The sequence below is a fragment of the Spodoptera frugiperda genome, chromosome 30 (assembly GCF_023101765.2).
Source record: "Spodoptera frugiperda isolate SF20-4 chromosome 30, AGI-APGP_CSIRO_Sfru_2.0, whole genome shotgun sequence".
In the NCBI taxonomy this organism is placed as follows: Eukaryota; Metazoa; Arthropoda; class Insecta; order Lepidoptera; family Noctuidae; genus Spodoptera; species Spodoptera frugiperda.
Genome location: NC_064241.1, coordinates 621,715 through 642,327, shown reverse-complemented (window position 1 = coordinate 642,327; position 20,613 = coordinate 621,715). Strand labels below are relative to the sequence as shown.

At 35.8% G+C, this 20,613-nt stretch overlaps 1 protein-coding gene across 1 annotated transcript; it reads right to left on the bottom strand.

The window, feature by feature from the left end:
- Window positions 1–934: 934 nt before the first annotated feature.
- LOC118269994 (uncharacterized) lies at window positions 935–20,155 on the bottom strand. The gene is made up of 3 exons (XM_035585406.2): window positions 19,952–20,155; window positions 12,828–13,442; window positions 935–1,690 (listed from the first exon to the last, which is right to left on the bottom strand). Exons 1-3 carry the CDS (start codon window positions 19,964–19,966, stop codon window positions 1,529–1,531), a joined length of 792 nt encoding a protein of 263 aa, XP_035441299.2. The 5' UTR covers window positions 19,967–20,155; the 3' UTR covers window positions 935–1,528.
- Between the last annotated feature and the right edge of the window lie 458 nt (window positions 20,156–20,613).

Below are 20,613 nucleotides of genomic sequence, written 5' to 3'. Positions count from 1 at the left end.
TTTCGGCTCGAAGAGCAGGAGTAGGAACGAGGTGGTTTTTAGTTAGTAGGAGTCTGCGAGTCCCTCCCTCTTCAAGTCCTAGATAAGTAGTTCATAACAAAGGGCAAGACAAATATGGAAATAAAACACATGTTTAGAGAAAATATTCTACGGACGTTTTATTTAAATTAAATCAATTTACGTAAAAAATGAGGTATTAAAAATAGAACAAAATATTTACATACGTACACCCGGATAGACTGCAGTGGACTAATAATTCGATTCTCATGGTAATTGTAATTTCTGTGGGTTTATAGGCAACCTAGATTTTGCATAAATGTTGAGTTAAAAGTTAATTTACTTAAAAGTTTCTTAGTTCATTCGTTCTTAGTCGCCTTTGGCTTGATAAAGTAAATATGTAGCAATACAACAACCCTTAAATTCCTAACCCCAAAAGTAACTTGTAACGCTTCTGGTGTTTCGGCTGTCTATGAGCGGCGGCGATGGCTTACCATCAGGTGAGCCATCTGCTCATTTACCGGCTTATACTATAGAAAAGTAATAAAGTAGCAAATACGAATGTATTACCTCAGTAGTCAGGTAATATTGACTAACACAACACAATACCCAGAAATGTATTTTGAAAACAGTTGTCACGTGTTCAACACAAAAGATTCCGTAATCAAATGACTGCAGTGATTACATTGGCAATTCAATGGAGACAAACAGCAATGTTGTCATTTCATTGTGACTACTATTATTTATACTGAATTACAAATTATAGTCATAGATGAAAACATTATCTGTACCCCTAGTACAAGTTTTGCTTTACGTTGAACGAAATCGAAATGAGAGGGCGTTCGACACCGTGATTGGCCGGTGCGAATGAACCAACCAATCAGAGCGCCGAAGATGCACTCTCATTGTAAAACAAACTCGTACTAAGCCCTCAGTTCTTGTTGCTTTCATTATATAATTGGTCGTTTTTGGAAAGTACAATATGGCAGTACACACACACATACACACACAGTCTATCCTCGGTGTTCTGTAGTTGACAGCGATGGCACCTTATTTTCTTCCTTCAACCTTCCTTTTAAAAAAAAAACTTTGCCCAACACTAGGTTTTTCTCCAGCGTCGTGCACATGACACGCATACTAGAAACAACAACCTTTAATTTTTTGTATTTAAAAATATGTGTATGCAGTACTTATCCTTGTCGTGGTAACGAAGTAAAAGAAACCGCATTAGTTAAATTTATAATTTAAGCAAATTTATAATAGGATTGATCTCAGGATCTGTGTCAGGATCTGCTAGTATTAGAATTATTTGTTTCATACTTCTGTGAAGTTAACCTTTTTGGTACGACTTACTATCAATAGACCCAGTACTCATATAAAGCCTTACAACACTTTACCTTTTACTTATAACGGAACTTAACCTTACATACAAAAACCCCTTTGCTTTTAAAGTTCAAATTCGAATATCAACAGTATCAAAATCCTTTCTAAAAATAAAGTACCATCGCCATAGTTAGACTAGGGTAGTGACCTAATTAGTTTTCTGCACGTTCGCCCTGAACCCTTGGGTGTCGTCAGCTGTGTAGTGGACGGTGCGGGTCTTGCCATCAGCGTCGATGAAGCTGTAGTACCCCCTCACGACGCCACCGTCTCGACTCTCCTGGACTGTCTTCGAGTCACCAGTCTGCTTATCCTGGAATTAGAGAAAAGGATTGTTAATGTATTTGATCTGATGTAAGTGGGAATACAAATGAAAGAGAGCATATGAACATCAGGACACTTAGTACGAATGTGCTTTGCGTTTAAAGTAATCGAAACGGAGACGCGTTCGGCACTCTGATTGGCCGACTCGAATAAACCAACCAATCAGAGCGCCGAACGCGCTCACGTTTCGATTACTTTACTATGGGTACAGTTCTCCAAATGATTTTAATAAGTACATCGTGATTTAACCAGAATTTAGTGAATAAAAGTATTCTGCGCGCGCCACAAAGAGCCACTAGACCACTACAGATGGGGCTGAAGCCTGATCTGGAGCTGCGGACTACCTAGCAGGTTTACCGGGGCTCCAGTTCAAAAAGCAGGAGTAGGAACGGGGTGGTTGCTAGTCAGTAAGAGTCTGACACTCCCTCTTGCCGCCCAAGGCGGAAAAAGTCAATGGATGATTTTCCCCCTCAAAACAAAGGGTTCGGTGCTGTTACAGCCTCCAGAGTTGCTCGCAGCGACGAGCGAATGTTGTAAATAAATGTTTACATTATTATCTAAGTTATAAAGAACTAGGTTACATGTAGGTACCTACATAGTATCTAAGTGCAAATGAGTGTCCTTGATGTAACTAATTCAACAGTTCAGATTTTACACGTCATTTTAAAGCCTCCAAACAACTGTTATTTCCATGTTATTATCGGCTGACATTTCGCTTTAAATCCAAATGCGGCCTTTGTTCTTCACAACTAGATAAGTGCTTGATATAAAGTTCAAAATCGTGCAGTATAACGTGTTTATTATTTGGCTGCATATAAGTAGATAAATACCACAATTTAATCTAGACAATTGTCTATTTATCAGTACTAGATCTAGGCAATTTATATTTAGGAATTAAATTGTAGTTGGTCTATTATAACTACGTATTGTGTTTAATTCTATAAATTGTTTTATTATGATTTAGTTACTGGTATCCAGTATATTTTATGGTATTCTTGTTACTTTAGCACAGTTTTCGCCCGCTCTGCTTGGTTCCTATTGATCGTAATTACCTATAGTATATTCTATAGCTTTTAACCTTCCTAGATAAATTCATTATCCAACAGAAAAGTATTAATTCAAATCGGATCAGTAGTTTCGGAGATTTGCGCGTTCTAACAAACAAATAAAAAAACTTTTCAGCTTTATTTAAGAAAGCAATTAATATAAAAATACCTAAGATTTACTTAAAAGTCTTTAAACGTTTAATGCAATTAAAACGTAATATACATTTTACAAATTAAAGATTGGGTTTACCCAACCATTTTTTTTAAACTACCACTGTTACTTCGTATCCTATTTACACTTAGTAAGAACATACAGGAAATTAATGTTGTAATGTTAAGAATTTGCAAACATAACCTTGTTACAGTAATTATTCAAATTAATTTCCTACTTAGATTGTTATTTCGGAATATTATATTTAAACGTACGTAAAACCACGCCTTGTACGTCAATCAATCGTGACTTAGTAATTAGGTGATAAAGTATTACAATCGTTGAAACAAAGCCTTTAAACAGTACTAATGACAGCTTAGACTAAATGTTTAACTTGAATAGAAGTAAAGCCTAAAATTAATTTTCAACCTTGGTGTCAATGTGAGAAGGTCTATAACCATTAGTCAAGAGAATACTCGTTTATCATTGATTTAGTAATTCACTAAATATATAATAAACAATAGGTTTTTATATGCCAGAATATATATTTTTTAATCAATCTTGTTTTAATAGGAGCGTAGATGCTACGATATGGCGTAGCACTACGCTGCAATGCTACGCCATGGCGTAGCACCCGTTGGCATAGCGGAAATACAAACTATTAATTATTTTATTATAACTTTCGTGAGACATACTACATGAATTATTATATTTTCGGCTTACTCATTAATTATTTATTCAATGGTCTATGTTATGATTTGATTTTTATATCTGGGAGCACGGCAGTACCCCCGCCAAGTCGAGTAGAAAGCATTCTTTTTTACTACTCCTTAATTGTTACCCTAAGTAAAAGTTACAGGTGAACTTTATTTGCCTACAAAAATTCGTTTCAATTCCACGTAACATGAGTGTAACAAATAATTAAAAACTCCATTACAAATTGCTCTAATTACACTGACTTAAAACTGCAATGAAATTTCCTTTCTGAAGGCTTTGCAATTATAAAACACGCACTTTGAAAAACAAACTCTATTTTAAAACACATAAGAATTAATTTAGAACCATAGCCAATTTCAGAATCCCATTAAATAAAATTAAACTTTGTAGTGACGTTTTAAGGTCTAATTTCAAGTACAGTTTGTACATATAGGAGGTATGCCGTACAAGTACAAGGTCTTACGTGTAAAAAAGTTGAATGCGTATACGCATTGAAGTATGTGTACGCGGAGGTCAAGTGCGTAAGAATGGGTATGTGAGTATATAGGTATCAAGACGTATTTAGATAATATCGTCACGCCATTTATTCCCGAAGGGGGAAACAGAGGTGGACGTAATGCCACTGTGCAATGTACACCTACTTTTCACAATTTATGTAGTAAGTCCCATGTAATAGGGGATGAGCCTATTGCCATATACCTACTGTGCACCATTCTAGACTCCGTGCTACTACTAACAAATTTTACGAAAATCCGAAAAAAGTCTAGCAATACTTAAATACCTTTAAACGAATTTTGGTATACACACAAAGTATGAGCTAACTTGGGTGATAGGATACTTTTTATTCCACGGAAACGCGGGCGAAGCCGCTGACAGAAACTAGTTTGTAATACTTTTACCCGACGGTAGGAAGGCTATTGTTGTCGATAGGCATAATCTGTTAATAAGTTTATGAATATCAGAATAAATATGAGTCTATATTAGAATCGGAAAAGATAACAGAATATTTAAAATCGGTCCAGTAGTTTTGGAGTTTATTCGACACAAACAATCAAATCTTTCGTTCTATTAATACTATAGATATTTGATATTATTTCCTTAAAGCTTACTAGACCATAATTGACAGCAATTAGTTGACAACTTTATTGACAACGTAAGTTGAAACTTAAGTGGTTTTTTATAGGATACAATTTGCAACGGTTCGGTTTTTACAACATCCGTGTTCTTTCAATGAATTTAAATACGAGTATGTATAATTAGTTGTGAACTTTATTTTAGTAGTTCTACTTTTAAATGCTTTTTAATTTGATAGTAATTTAGTTTTACTTCTTAATTTCTTTTACCCTTGAGAATGTATATTATGTTTTAAATACAAGATAATTATAACTAATATACTTCCTACTCTCCTATATTACAGACATAAATGCGAGAGTTCACATGTTTGTTTGTTACTCGTTCACACAAAAACTAATCAACATATTTGGAGATAGATAGACTAGAATAAAACAAAAAACACTTTTTACGCTATTAACACAGACAAAACCGATATGAAAATCCACTTAGTTAAGTAAGTAATTTAAAGCCTGCCTGCCTATACTATTTTTTTATTCAACAAGTCACTCCACACTGGGTTGTCTCCCATGTCATGAGCGAGCTTCTAATTACGAATCGCACGAATATTTTTGTCGAAACAACTTGTCAAAAATATTTGATTTGGATTCAAACCTATCACAAGTTACATACCATCATGCAAATCATTTAAATCATTAATTATGTTGTTATTATATCAGTAAGTACTCAGTACAATACACAAGTAGAGTAAGTACTCGCACTTATACTTCATTGCGTAACTACCACACCTCAACCACTTCCTACTATGGCAATTAATTCCGACCGCATTCCTATTGCGCGATATACATTCACTTCCAAGTACTGGGAGGAATTTTCTTTGCCAATGTTAAAGACGCAATGGATAGCGTGCTATTGTCATTGTTCGTTGTTAATGTATCTTATGTGTCTTTGTGTTACGCGTATTGTTACTCATTCTTATGTCAATCTTGTGGTTATAAGAAGTGTTACAATACTTGTTAGTAGTAGCGTAATTAGCTTTTAGGGCTAAAAATGTGTGGCACAGAACAATAAAGTTACTAGTGTGGGTTAGTAATTGTTTTCTTTTACTTGATATTTAGGGTGCTTTTCCACCAGATATGTGCTGTGCTCCGTTGTTGTGGATGCGTTTGGATTCCATCATACATGTTCATTGGTACACATAGCTTAGTATTGGTGAATGATGATGGCTTCCCTACTATCATACGGAACGAAACGGTCACATAGTTTCGCAGATTACCTGTTACATCTTCGTAGCAATGCTACATAGCACGTCTTTGGTAAAAAGGACCCTTTGTATTAGGTTTCGCCTGATTTATTTATTCATGATCGAGTCCGGTCTAACAACAGCATACAAAAATGAACTTAACGACAATGATATGCAGAGCAGCCTTGAGAGAAAGTGCTCTATCTAGCATGCGGCGGCTGTCGCGAGAAAGTGTACCGACTAACTCTTACTTAATACCAATGTCACTGTTAACACTGTCCACCGATACGCAGGTACACCGTGGTTAGCACACGACAATTCCCTAGCCCCTTCCCGAGATAGGAAGGGTCGTGAAAAGACCCGCCAGCACTAGCATGGGTTCGCGGAAGGGGTGCTGATCATAAAGCTTCAACCAGTTACCCAAATCCCCTCAATTATGGCGACGCTTATGTGCCCATTGGTTTTTTAGTAAGTCTTCTCACGGAGAGTCCCACATAATACATATCCCTTTTGCGTGGCTCCACGGGAGGATAGTACATAAAGTATTTTTCCCATTGTCGAAAAAATTAATCAGCAAAACAACCTAAACGAAACGAAAATATGGTAAAAATCTAGTATCTGTGAGACTCCAGAGTAGTTTGGTGTAATTGTATCTGTATCTACAAGAAATATTATGTGCATTACTTACTACAGCTGATCATTTGACTTAATGTTAGCGTGGTTGTAAACTACATAGACTAAGTTGGTCTGCGGACTGCCTAGCGCTACCGGGGCTACGTCTCGAAAATCAGGAGTAGGAACGGGGTGGTTTTTAGTCAGTAAGAGTCTAAGATTCCCTCTCGTATCGCTTAAGGCGGGAGAAGCCATTGGATAATATTCCTGCCTTAGAAAAAAGACTAGATTGCTAGCTACTACTTCTGAAATGGAAAACACTTAATGTGTTCCTATTACATTATTTTATTTTGAGACATTTTGAGTGCCCACTCTTGAGAATTGTGACCAAATCACCTGTAAAGTAACATTACAACGTATGTGCGGATGTAGGCACGTACTTAAGAGCTCATTGTGTTGTATCGTTGCCTAAAGTGTTGTGTAAACACGGTACAGTTCTTTGGCAAAATACCGTTTTATGATTTGCTATCAAACATTATTTCATTGCTTAGTAAACCGGACGTGATTGTGACCGGATCTCAGGATTTTGCTCACATGATAGTTTTACTTTTTTATTGTTCTTGTTTGTTCACTACGGACTCATGGCCCATGCTCTTGTCATACATAAATACTTATGCTTTATAAGCATACTTAGTTTTGGAGATTATTTGCATCTGATTTTTTTATTAGTTAGTCTTCAGGGAAGTGCGTATCAAGCACTACATTTAGGTAATTAATATTAACAATAAAAGATTTATGAATGAATTCATACCTAGGTACATGTAAACACTAGGGCGCCTACACGACTTACACATATACCTAAACAGCCACAAGCTGTAGTAATCTATGCACTGAATAACTTTACATAAAATAAATAGTACGTTGCACTGTGCATGTTCATTCATACACGAGACGTAGATTAGTGAATGAGATACATTTACATTGATAAGTCAGATGAAGCACCTTAGTCCCATTAACTATTGGATATTATAACCTAGTTAAAGACCGAATAAATTGACTAACAATATATTAGATTTTGAGTTTTAATTTCGCTTATAAATGTACTCGGCGAGTCAACACCTCCTGAAGATGCTCCGTAGAGGAGCGAAACATATGTCGAGTGGTATATTGCATGTCATGTGTGTGTTTTTATGTTGCACCTCTGCTGCATGGGTATTTAATTGCAGGCGGGAGGGCGGTGCTGCATGTTACAAAATAGATCTACAAGCGGAAATAAAACTAGAAATATAATGTATTGTTAATGTAGTATGGATTTTTGCAAAGTAACGCCTGATTCTATTCTTAGCAGAATAAATTGTCTTCAAAGCCTAGAGCGTTAATAAATTGCTATTAATACTTCTGGTACACTACAATACGACACACTTTGAGCTAGCAACAACAAGTTCAATGCCAATACTATCCCCAAAAAGTGATAAAAAAATTGCTTCATTTAATACAATTCTGCGAATCCGGAATACAATTTTATCCGTCTATAATTTATAATACCTGACCTCGAGATACAGATCATAAAAACAGTTTACATAACAATTTACACTTTAATTGTAACATTAAACAATTCAGGCAATACTTAGATATTGTATGTATCATGTAGGCGGTCGAACAAACGCCCATTAGTTTCACGGACACCAAACAGCTGGGTGCAACATCATAAATCTTGATTTATTGGAACAATCATATGATTACAAAGGCATTAGAATGTTAGCAAATTATGGGTCCTTATGTATTACATATGAAGTATATAGTGGTCGCGAGATAATGATGTTATTGTTTCGTACACTGCAATGCATAATTCTGCAGTAATATAATAATACGTGGTTCGCTCCGTTCCCTACAAATGGTTGATCGGATCGATTGTTGGCCCACAAGTCAAACTCATTTATTTATTTATTTATTAGTAGAAAATACAAGCATAATTTTACAGCTTAAGCCAATACAAAAAAAGAAGAGTCAGGGTGCCTTCGTCGGCTTTCTCATCATGCTGGTGGGCTGATCGAGTAGGGACAATGGAATGTATGTAATGTAATGAAGATTTTGTATGTACGTAGTATCATTAAATACTTTGTATAGTAATATTAGTGGTTAGTGTAGCATGAAATATCTTTATAATAATTATTATTGACTAAAAACTGTAACTAATTGTATGACAAGGGCACGGACTCGAGTCCGTGGAAAACAATCTATTTTTGTAATAAAAAAAAACGTTACTTGGTTCAACAACCAGCTAGCTTCTGCGTCTACGACTTTACTACTGAAACTAAAAATAGATATTTGATTTCTTATATTTAATGTTTATTCTACTTAAGTCCTCAAAAAAACTTAGGGTCCACAATAAAATTACCTGTAAAAGATTTGGGATATCAAGAAAACGTAGGAGTTAAAGAAATAAATAAAAGGTTTTCGCAAGGTTCATACTTGGGACCAACGCTGTTTCTGTTGCAAGACCCTTTGTCCTTAGGCCATCGTGACCGCAGTAGGAACTGTTTGATTATGGTACTTGATCTGCCTATCACTATCACCCAATTCACTGCACGACTGACCTCCGTCTGTCCACAGTACAACTTGTTTGACATGCCCATTGTGCTTATTGATATTATTATATTATTTGATTGCTTGTCATGCTGTTTTGTCTCTGTGATGTCATTAGATTTCATTATTACCGCTAACCAATCAAGTGGCGGAGCTTTAAACACGTGCTTGTGTGCCTAGGTCATTAGTGCCTGTAAGTAAGAGCAATAACCTTTTTGTTTGTGAACCTAACCTTAAATAGTATTCGGAGAGAAGGATAGCCACCAATGGAAATTTTCAGTTTTAGGGTGCTTTTTCCACTAGAGATGTGTTATGTAGCTATGCTGCTGCGTGACCGCTTCCACTGATACTTAGTTACGTAGCTGTGTGATGTGGAAGATGCGCATCTTGATTATGCGATGTATCGATAATAGGGCAGCCATGTCACGCATCCATAGCATGCATCCATAGCACGCATCCATTGCACGCATTTTTCCATACCAAAAGCATAGCTCGGTTGAGTTAATTTCTATCAGTACTGCTATGTGCATCTATGAAACGCGTCCAAAGCACCGTAGCACATATTTGATGGATGTTGAGAAAAAGCAATACTTTGACTACCAGGAAAAATGAAACTAGAGTCTCAAGTTCAAAATTACGGTCACTAGACCAACAAAACAGTTCTATCGTGCTGTTTAATATCGTGACTGTAGCCCATACATTGGATATCTGTGCCACCAAATATTGAAGCGACATTTGTACTCTAAGGTCAGTTCGGTGATTTTTCTTATAATCAGCCTTGAACTACTCGCGATCACGACATAAGCTGATACACTTGTCATAGTTATCTTTAGTATTGAATGTCAGTTTATTGTTACCGGGTTAAGTCTGATGTATTATTAGGATTAAGGTCTAGGAAGACTTTAGCTTAATGCACCAGTGCACAAATTATCTGTTTTTCAATACTTTTTTTTTTGAGTGGCGATAATTTATCCATTTATTTTTTCCGCCTTAGGCGAGGTGAGAGGGAGTGTCAGACTCCTACTGACTAAAATCACCCCGTTCATACTACTGCTTTTCGAGCCGGAGCTCTGGTAAACCCGCTAGGTTTTCCCCAGCTCCGGATTAGTTTATTATCAATACTTAAAAGTATTATATAGTTACGTAAATGACCGAAAAAGTCTACTGTTTTATCTAGACAGATATAACTAACTTGTGTCAAATATAGGCTAAGATTCTGGTAGATCTGATTCTTTGCCTACAAATGGTTTGAAATATTTTTTATCGGACCTTTAATTCTCTATCCCAGTACAGTAGAGGCTTCTAAACAAAAATGTTAAATTTTCAAAGAGAGTTAATAACAATAAACAAGTGCGATCGTGACTATATCTGTTAATTACCAGATCTATTAAACTAGGTCAAATATGACCAAACTCGAAACAAGCTAAGCCCAAGAGACACCACTAATGAACCGTCCAAGTAGTTTGAACAAACATTAAACAGACATTTCTAGAAGTTCCACCAATGTGCCAACTCCAAGCAAATGAACCAAGTTTCCAGGAAATGTCAAAACTCCTGACACCAAGGTTTCCTATGAAGTGGCCAGTGGCCAGTAAGGTGGAAAGCTAGCGTCACGCCCCAGTACCCGCTTGCATTGTTAATATATAGCACAACGACTATCATTTCTTAGTACTTGTTGTGTAAAATGTCGGTGGGTATTGCTGAAATCATTTAAGTGGTTTTTTGGAGGTCCCTTTTTATCATTTGGTGATTATTAATATTTGTTGAGTTGGGTGAAGTAATGTGCTATAGACTTTTGTGACCAGAAGTCGAAATTGGGGATGAATGAATAGTACCTAAACTAAAGTGTCGTAAGTTTTATGTAGTTATGCGGACCTGCCGACTAATACCTAGCAGGTTTACCAGGGCTCCGGCTCGATAAGCAGAAGTAGGAACGGGGTGATTTTTAGTCAATAAGAGTCTGATACTATCCCTATCGTGCCCAGGGCGGGAGAAGGTACTGGATGAATTTCCCGTCTGAAAAAAAATGGTATGTACCTATTACTGGTCATATCTATAAGTATTAAGCAATTATTAATTTTTCTAATATTTGAACTATGATTAATTTACAATCAGTTAAGACAAACATAAAAGAGGCTGTTGTTTTATTAAAAAGATCAAGATCTTGGCTCATTCAGATTGTAGTCAGTCGTGAGTGAAATAAGGCCACTGTCACACTCTCGTGTCCGGTCGCAGTGTGGTGTTGTAACACCACGTGGGGAACCACTCGCTACCACTTTCTTATACTCAATGAAGACTTGATTTTTTGAAACAATCTCGACACAAAATTGTACGTATCTATAAGAAATGTTTTTGGACCCGTGTGATGTTTTTTGGTACCTTGGTAGGTATCTAATTAGAATTACAGAATAGAATATGATGTGCAGAGTTAGTAATAATTTATACACATTGCTTGATATCTTTTGTCCATGCACGTTTATGCATTTTAGACAATTACAATAACTAAAGAGCATAAATATTAATTTTAACAATTTTAAGGATAACATAATTCAAGTTTTTATATATTATGCCCGATTATGATGTGTATTTGATGTGCATGCATCTGATTTCAATAGTTGATACTTCAACAATAGACATACCACACATGATTACTCGTTAGTAAATACATCGGCCTGGCATATGACCAGGCAATCTAGCACATACAGGCACATTCAATAAGACCATATAAGTATCTATTCGTAAGGTTCATTATTGAATGCCATAAAACTATCAGATAGATGAATGCTATTCTTATTAGGATATCAAACTGTTGAATAGACTTAATTTCATAAATATCAAACTCGTTAACCAATGCATTGCCTATATTGATTCTAAAATTGATACCATTCAAGCTTTGACGTATTCCTTTCTCGTTTAAATGACATAACTACAGTTCGTCGAATAGTGATTGAAAGTCTGCATGCCTACTTACTTATCGGCGTTAGGCGTCGACGAAATAGAATAAAAAAATATATTCTTATTCTTATACACTTTCGAAAAGACTAGAGAGAAGGCCACATACTGATCAATACAGCGTGAATCTAGATAAAATAAATTCATATTCTTTACGAAAAATTAATCTAAATGGTTAGCGAGAACTGTACAACAGTAGCGACGCGACAATCGCCGCGTTGTATGTCGCAAAATACTGCTCATGAATATGTCACCAGTCACCAATGGATGAGCAGCTCCCCAAGTTTTCCTAACCAATAGATACTACGTACTATAGGCAGACTATGACCTCTGAGTTTGTTTCGGCATTTCTTCTCAGAGTAGTCGGATAGGAAATGCCGGCCTCATCTAGTTATTTAAGAGATTGACTAGCCGTCAGATCATCAGGAATGGGATAGGACCAGTGCGTGATAGTGATATCCTGACTCTTCTCGAGTCTGAGCGTGAACCCAGAAGACTGCGATAAACGGTCGTGGCTGGCTTTTGATTAGGTTAAGGCTCTTACCATCTATCCAAATATTATGTTAACTAAAAGAAACAGTCAAAGATGATCATCTCATTGTACTGAGACATAAAATAAATAACCCTATACGATCCGTAGTCGGGCCACGCCTACCAAGTTATAACATCTTCTGGCTTGATATATAAATGTTGATACAGATATTTAATGACGTTGTACTTAAATAATCTAAAAAGATATGTTACTTACGTGAACTCCGTACGAAAACGTGTACTTGGGGTATGGGTCAAAGTGGTCGTACGCCTCCTTCAAGTCAGGGTCCCTGGTGTAGTGCGCCAGGCTCAGAGGACTGCCCTTCACCGTGTGGATCCTTTGGAATTTGAACGGCTCTGGCTTCTTATCAACTTGAAGGTTCTGCACCATGAAGTCTGAAGGCCTTAATTTACTCTCGTCTGAGAAGAACAGCCTGTTCGCTTGTTGCTTGTAAGCACTGAAATCCTGCTTCATAGGTTTGATCTGGTACTTGTCGAATATTTTATAGTTTTCGTTTTTACTGAATGGTGCGTTTCCATTATAGAAGGGTGATTTCATTAACTTGTGGATTGCTTTGCTTCTTTCGTGCTCTGGAAGCTTAGTGTCTGGGTCATCCAGATACGCAATGACTGCGTCTTCTACGTTCTTGTATGTATTGTAAGCATATTCTGGCTGTTTAGCTCCCGGGCCTGTGTCGTCGTATTTGTTCTCTATGGCAAACTTAATTTGTGACTCCGATGCCGCTTGTAGCTTTTTGAACGGTGATGAAAATCGATATGAACTCGCGTCCTGCCATGATGTGGCTGAAGACAGCACGAATATGAAGGGTACCTGCAGAATAAAATGATTGGTATAGAGATAGTGGATTATGGCATGTAGAGTAAAAATATTCCAATTATTGTTCAGTGCATAAATCAAGGTACTTTTATCTTTTACTCGATCTTGCCGAATTAACCTTTTGATAACCGAAACAAATGTCTTGATAATAGGATTCACACTATTGTTGGTCAAGGTTCGACCAGAGCTGTCCTTTAAATTAGCATAATTAGGTTTATTAAATTAGCTCCGATTGTCTTGTTCGCATGGTCTTGTATCGACCGACATTTTGGTAATTACTGCTTATTGGAGGAAAGAACGAGTAACTGTGTTGTTATTTTCGAAACCGGTAACTTATTGTTTGCTATATGGAGCAGTTTACATTGCGTAGCCACTCGTGTTAGGTAACCAACCGTTTTTTTTTGCATTTTGCATCCAATTATCACATTGTACATTTCCAGTTTTATTCATTCAATTCACTAGACTACTTTTTTTAGGCATTAGGCTAATTACATAATGGAGTTATTGTGGTTTCTGCTCCGATTAATATTAAGTAGGGGATCGGTTTTTGTTCAATTACTTTATGCGAATGGCGTGCAAAAGCCATTGAGTACAATATAGTCAGTTTTTACATTCAAATAAAGAGATTCACAAGCCATTGTTATATGAAGTGATATTTTATGGCATCTGCTTGAGATTAGTTCAGTTGGAGATAAAAAGAGTTGAGTGCATAAACCACATTAAAAATAACTACAACTTTCTAATTCCTTGTAGTATTAGTGAAATGTGGTGCCATAAAGCGGGTAGCACCATCCACTAGTTGAATACTAACTATCGGAAGGAAATAGTGCGTAGTTAATATTACGCAAGGTTCCGTGAATTGACGTTGGCCTAAGTATTTTTTATTAAGATCACTGAGACATCACAAACGTAAATGAAACTACATGAGACTGATTTAACTTTGGAAGAAGGCTTGGGTTCTAGGATGATGATCTGGTGTTTCTCAAGTTCCCAATATATTTCGTCTCTGTGTGTATGTGTGTGTTAGTATGGAAAGAGTTGTGAAGTAAAGATGTAAACAAAAAACGGTTAAGCTTGGTAAAAATATGAATGGACTCCTATTCTTTTGATTCTTTTGTACTTTGCAAATACTATGCAAAGGAGATCTAAACTGATTTGAGATGTTTGAAGACTTTGAAGCTTTAGCCCGTTACTCTCACTTTGACACGATTATTCATACCAATTATTATTATTAATAAATATCATGAGACATACTAAATTATTTAAAAACAAATAACCGCGCGACTCGAAATTAGAAGAGCTTTTCACAATATATTTATATGAGTAAATGGTTGCCTTTTAGTTAAATATTATTATATTTTACGAGTAAAGTTTACTGGACTACAAAATGATGAACATATTACAAAACGTGCATGTTGTCTGTTGTGTAAGTGATGATCATAAATCAATTTGCGTTATTAAGTAAACCATGTAAGAACATAAATAATAAAGTTTATTTACCACTACTTAATTTACTAGGTAATTCAATAACGTAGGTACTGTTGAAACAAAGTCTCATCGTAATTATTAAACTATAAAGTTTTTGAGTTGGAAATCTCGACGCGCACTATGATTAACGGAATAACGATACATTGTTTAAAGTAGAATGGTTCATTGTGTTGCAAACAAGTTTCTCCACAAACAAATTGTTTGAAAAGCTAACTAGCCGTAACAAGGGATATAGATATAGGTTGGTTTTTAATTAATCCACAATTATGGATCAAGGTTAAAATATTAAAACCGTGAATGTAAAGTAGTGTAGTGGGGGTTCGAAATCTACCTACAGCAAGCATCTATGTGACATTTTCCAAGTTATATAGTACTTTCTAAGATTATTTAGACATCACTGACATACGGCGAAGGAAAACATCGCGAGGAAACCTGATTCTAAAAATTATAAATGATAAAATTTGATTATAAGAAATCTAACTAAAGTTTAAAATCACCAACCCGCATTGAGCAAGCGTGGTGATTAATTAAAACCTTCTTCGTGTGAGAAGAGGCCTTTGGTCAGCAGTGGCCACACTTACAGACTTATGATGTGATGTGTAACTAACTGGGTATAAGGGAAGGAAGAAGCCACCGGTATGTCCAACCAGTACAAACTGGCTATACGAGTACGAGCTACACAAACAAGGAATCTTGTCACATAGTTAAGCTAAAATAGTCGTTACGTGCACGTTACGCATGCTGGTCGTGCCATCTCATGCATTTAGAGTTTACGATCATTTTACTACTCGCCAGTTAAGTTTAGTTTCCTATGCACGTGATCTGTTACGTATGCAGTCGTGTTTGTTTACATTTTTTCTACGACTGTGTAGGTAACTGTTGTATGTAGCGATTGTAGATGAGTGATGTGACTGCTTATTGTGATATTTGTATTTTGCAATTATGGTATCATAGATACTTCGGTGCTGGATTGAATCGAGAGATAGATAAGAGCTAACCTAGGGAGAGTTTTTAGGAATCCCACTATGTATATGTATGTGAAAATTCGTGAGTATAGATGTTTGTTATTCTTTTACGCAAAATTACTGAAGGGATCGGGATGAAATTTGCAATGGGATAGGTTGTGGTCTGGAATATCACACAAGCATTTTTTAGGGCGATGCTGCTGGTTGATGCCTGTTAGAAAAATTAATTTATTTTCTTTATAGTTATTAAAATTACTTACTTGTAAGCCTAACATTGACTTGGCCTAACCTAACACATGGTAACAGTCCTCTTGTTAATAAAATAAATATAAAACAATAAAAAATAACATATTTTCCGACATTCGGCTTATTTTTCGCCATCATTATTCCAAGTTGTGATCGTAAACATCGATAGAAACAATTAGGTTTTAAATCGATATCGCAGGTAAATTGTTAGTAATTTAGCAAAATAAGCTATTGTATCTAAATAATGTTAGCCAAGCTACCATTATTTCTGAACTCGACGGTACTGATGACAATATAATTCTAGATAATTTCATCTGAATGTGGAATTTTAGAAACTTGTGATACAATTATCCCTTAGGTCTTACCTACCTATATTATTGTGCGGTTGGTGGAATGGTCATAATTCTTGGGAGTTGAGTACAGAGTTTTGGCTTTGGTTTGGCTCGACCGAAGTGATAGATACCATGGCCTCACAGAAAACGGACGTGAAAGAATGCTTGCGTTGTGTGAGCAAGGTTACTGGAGGCTTAATTACCCCACTTCCCAAACCTAACTAACCAACAACCCTTAAATTTCTAACCCCAATAGGCCAGCAAAGCACTTGTAACGCCTCTGGTGTTTTGTGTGTCCATGGACGGAATCGATTGCTTAACATCAGGTTATCTGTCTGCTCGTTTATTTATTCCATTAAAAATAAATAAAAATATGTTTGTAGCGATGACATTTGCTGGTAACAAAAATTATAAGAAGGTTTAAGTAAATCCACTTATTTAAAAACTTAATCCTTACTTTAGGTTAAAACTTCATCAAAACGAATTAGAACATAAATAAACAATTTTGTCTTATTTATTACATGCTTAATGACCAGATAAATGCACTTAAATTAATTAATCGATTAATCGTTAATCGATCACTAATACTCGGTGTTAATTACGATTTATTAGCAACTGTGATTTTCTAATGCTTATAATTTCCATGCAACATGTAATTATGCCTGTCCTCGTCCTGATATTTGTAAATTTGAATATCTAATAATACTAACTCAATAAATACGTTTGACTGAATTAAATGATGTCTTCCTTTCAAAGCCTTCATTGGCTATTAACGACTAACTAACTTTTAATGAGTTGTTTACTATAAATCATTACAAGTGATCGATCATTCAGTGATTATTTATTATACTTCTATTATGTGTGTTTATACTGAGATTTTGAACGATTACATAAATATTACACCTATCATAACAAGTTGGTAGTTAATACTAAGTTTCTAATAATTTCGTATAAGTACTTGGCTTCTGCCAGCGGCTTCGCCCGCTTTCCCGTGGGATAAAAAGTATCCTATGTGTTATTCCAGACCATAATCTATCCCTGTTCCAAATTTTATCCCAGCCGTTCCGACGTAATTGAGTTATAAACATACACGCGTGTGTGTGTACATACAAATTATGTAACACTCAATATTATGTAAATAATAATCGGAAAATCTAGAAGTCGATGATAGGTAGGTAATCATTAACATCTTGTTTCTATCACGATGATAAAAACGGAGAAGCCCAAACAAAGGTATTTAAAAAAAACATCACTGCCACGAAAACACTATCTTTATCAGTTTATTATTAAGTGTAGGAAACAAAAAACCTCAAGCATTAAAGTTGGTTTAAAAATGAATACATTATCCGACTTTATAACATTATCGTTTACAATTTTATTTTAGTCTCGACAATGCCAAATATTTAATACAGCGTAAAAACAACCAGTTTGCATCTCAGGACACGGGTAATTGTTACAAAAGGTATTTAGTGGTTGTATTTATTGGTTATATGGGGGACAACTAGCTCGTTATGGCCGAGCGGTGGATGAATGTGGAGCAAGGATGATGCGAAAATATCAAGCGATCGTCCATTGACCCAATTGGCTTAAAAATATTTAAATCAATTTTCATTGAACAATAATGGATGCCAGTGGATGCAGGTGGCGGCTTATCGTTTTACGTGGAGGACCAAGGGGGAGGCCTTTGTTCAGCAGTGGACGTCTCTCGGCTGATGATGATGATGATGAATAATACATAATTGCTGGGATACTTAACTACAATGTATAATTTAAAAAAATGTTAATGTACTTATTTTTACAGCACTTATTTACCTATAACAATGTATGCTTCATTTGTATAATTTATTTTTTTCATCCTGCGATTAGTTTTAGTACCTAAAGAGAAGGTTTTAATTTAGGTAATATACACGGCGATCACAAGTTACGACAAAGTATTACTTCGGTCAAATATCTTATATGCAGTTTGTTATAGTACATAGATTCTTTGTAGACCATGCTTGTAATGTTCTGTCCTATTTAATATTGTCTATTGAGTCGTGTACATAAATGAAAAAAATAAAAATAAAATTGAATAGATTGAAAAATTTATATTATTATATAATTTATAAAATTTTTGCTTAAATAAGAAATCATACTTGCTACATCACAATACAACCATAACATAACAATGATATGACAAACATAAACTTTCACTGACAGCGACGCAAGCGCAGATTTTCTAAATAACGTAATCGCTGAGACAGCGTAAGCGTAAGCGGTAAGCGTAACGGTCAAGAATGAGCGAATTATAGGGGAATGTGGATCAAGGTGCAAGATGACTTCGCCTTGCCCCACCGCGCGCCCTACTTCCGAATGTAACTGAGATGGTACTGAAGTGCGTGCATAATGTTTAATGGTGACTTTACTTTTTATAGTTATTGTTTTCTGACTAAGTTGTTGAATTTTTAGAATTGGGTATTTTATGAATTATGTAATCTGTTTTAAACTGACATGGTCACTAACAATATCTTAATATTATCTTAATTATTAAATTTATTTATGTAATATTACATATATTATATTACACATATTATATCTACATATTTTATAATAAACATGGTAAATAATGCATAAGTTCTAACGCTATTGTGTAATTGATTTCTATTAATATCTATAAGTTAGTTCTTAATTATGGACAGTTATCTATTCTCCTTTTGCTCATGAATGTGAGACCCAGTATGACTTGAAACTGGTAGAGCATTTCTCGAATAAATAACGTGAGTAAACCGTATGTTTCAATTATTTTGGGATTATATTGCTATGATCTATCCGCATGTACAATCAGCTGCAGCATATCAATTCGTTCACCAATTAAATAATAACGAGTTCGATGCCAGGTTGCGACATCATGTCACCATGTATTAAGATTTCAGATGAGTATTATTCGAGAAAGCTGTTCTCATTACCGGTTTTTAAAAGTAAAACTCTTTCATAACCGAGTACTTAGGTAATTATAACATAAGGTGATATTTTATGCAGATGCCATTATATAAAACGTATGATTAATGAGAGTAATAATGCAATAATTTTAATTAACTGAATTGACCGCCTTTTTGCTTGGTTGGTCCAAATCCCAACAACTAAGCTAAGGAGTCTTGGGTTCAGTTTACGAAATTCCCTATGAGTAATTAGGAAAGGATTTTAAAATTCTTCTCAAACTACAACAGTGCATATTTTAGCAACATTAAGTAAACTTACTGCTAGGTTTCGGTTTTTTAAAAATCTTTTCCCGATATGAGAATCGAACCCATGGGCATGGGCACAGCAGCTTTTACAAATTAGGCTGGCTGGTTACGCCATATAATTTTTAAGTAAGTATATTATAAACAATTTTTACGTCAACCTGTACTCTATTCTTGTAAACCAACAGTTACTTACTACTTACTTATTTATTTATATATAAAAAAGAAAACAATAATAATCAGAATCTCACCACGTATCGTAACATGTTCACTGCAACAGCCTCCAACAAATAAATTAGAACACAACAGTTATAATTAACAAACACTACAATGTCCTAACAAGTCTTCCACATTTCAAAATTACATCGATCTATAACACGATCAATTCGTTCTTAATTTGAATGTAAACACGCGAGCGCGTTGCGCGAACGCAGCCTGCAGAATGACGACAATCAACGACTCACGCGCATATCAATCCGATGACTTCTTACTGCTATTGTTTTGTTTCTAGTCATTGATTAGAGGAAATAGTTACAGGACTTTTCTTCGACGGATTCTAGGTTACATTCTCGTGATCCGGAGCTGCGGACAACGTAACAGGTTACCGGAGCTCCGGCTCAAAGCAGGATAAGTAGTTTTTAGTCAGTAAGAGTCTGGTACTTCCTCCCACCTCACCTAAGGCGGTTATAGGATGATTTCTATTGGATCTTTTGGACTCTGTCTGTGGTGGTCTCATGGCTCTTTAGGCGCTTGCGGAACGTTTGGTACCGTTCATAAAGATCTGGTTCTGGTCGGGCGGCGAGCTACCCTTGCTTGCCATTCGCAGACCCACACTTACGGTGACCGGAGATCGTCGCGCGATCCCCGACGCACGGAGTCTCTCTCGACGACTGATTAGGGCTAAGATGAATCT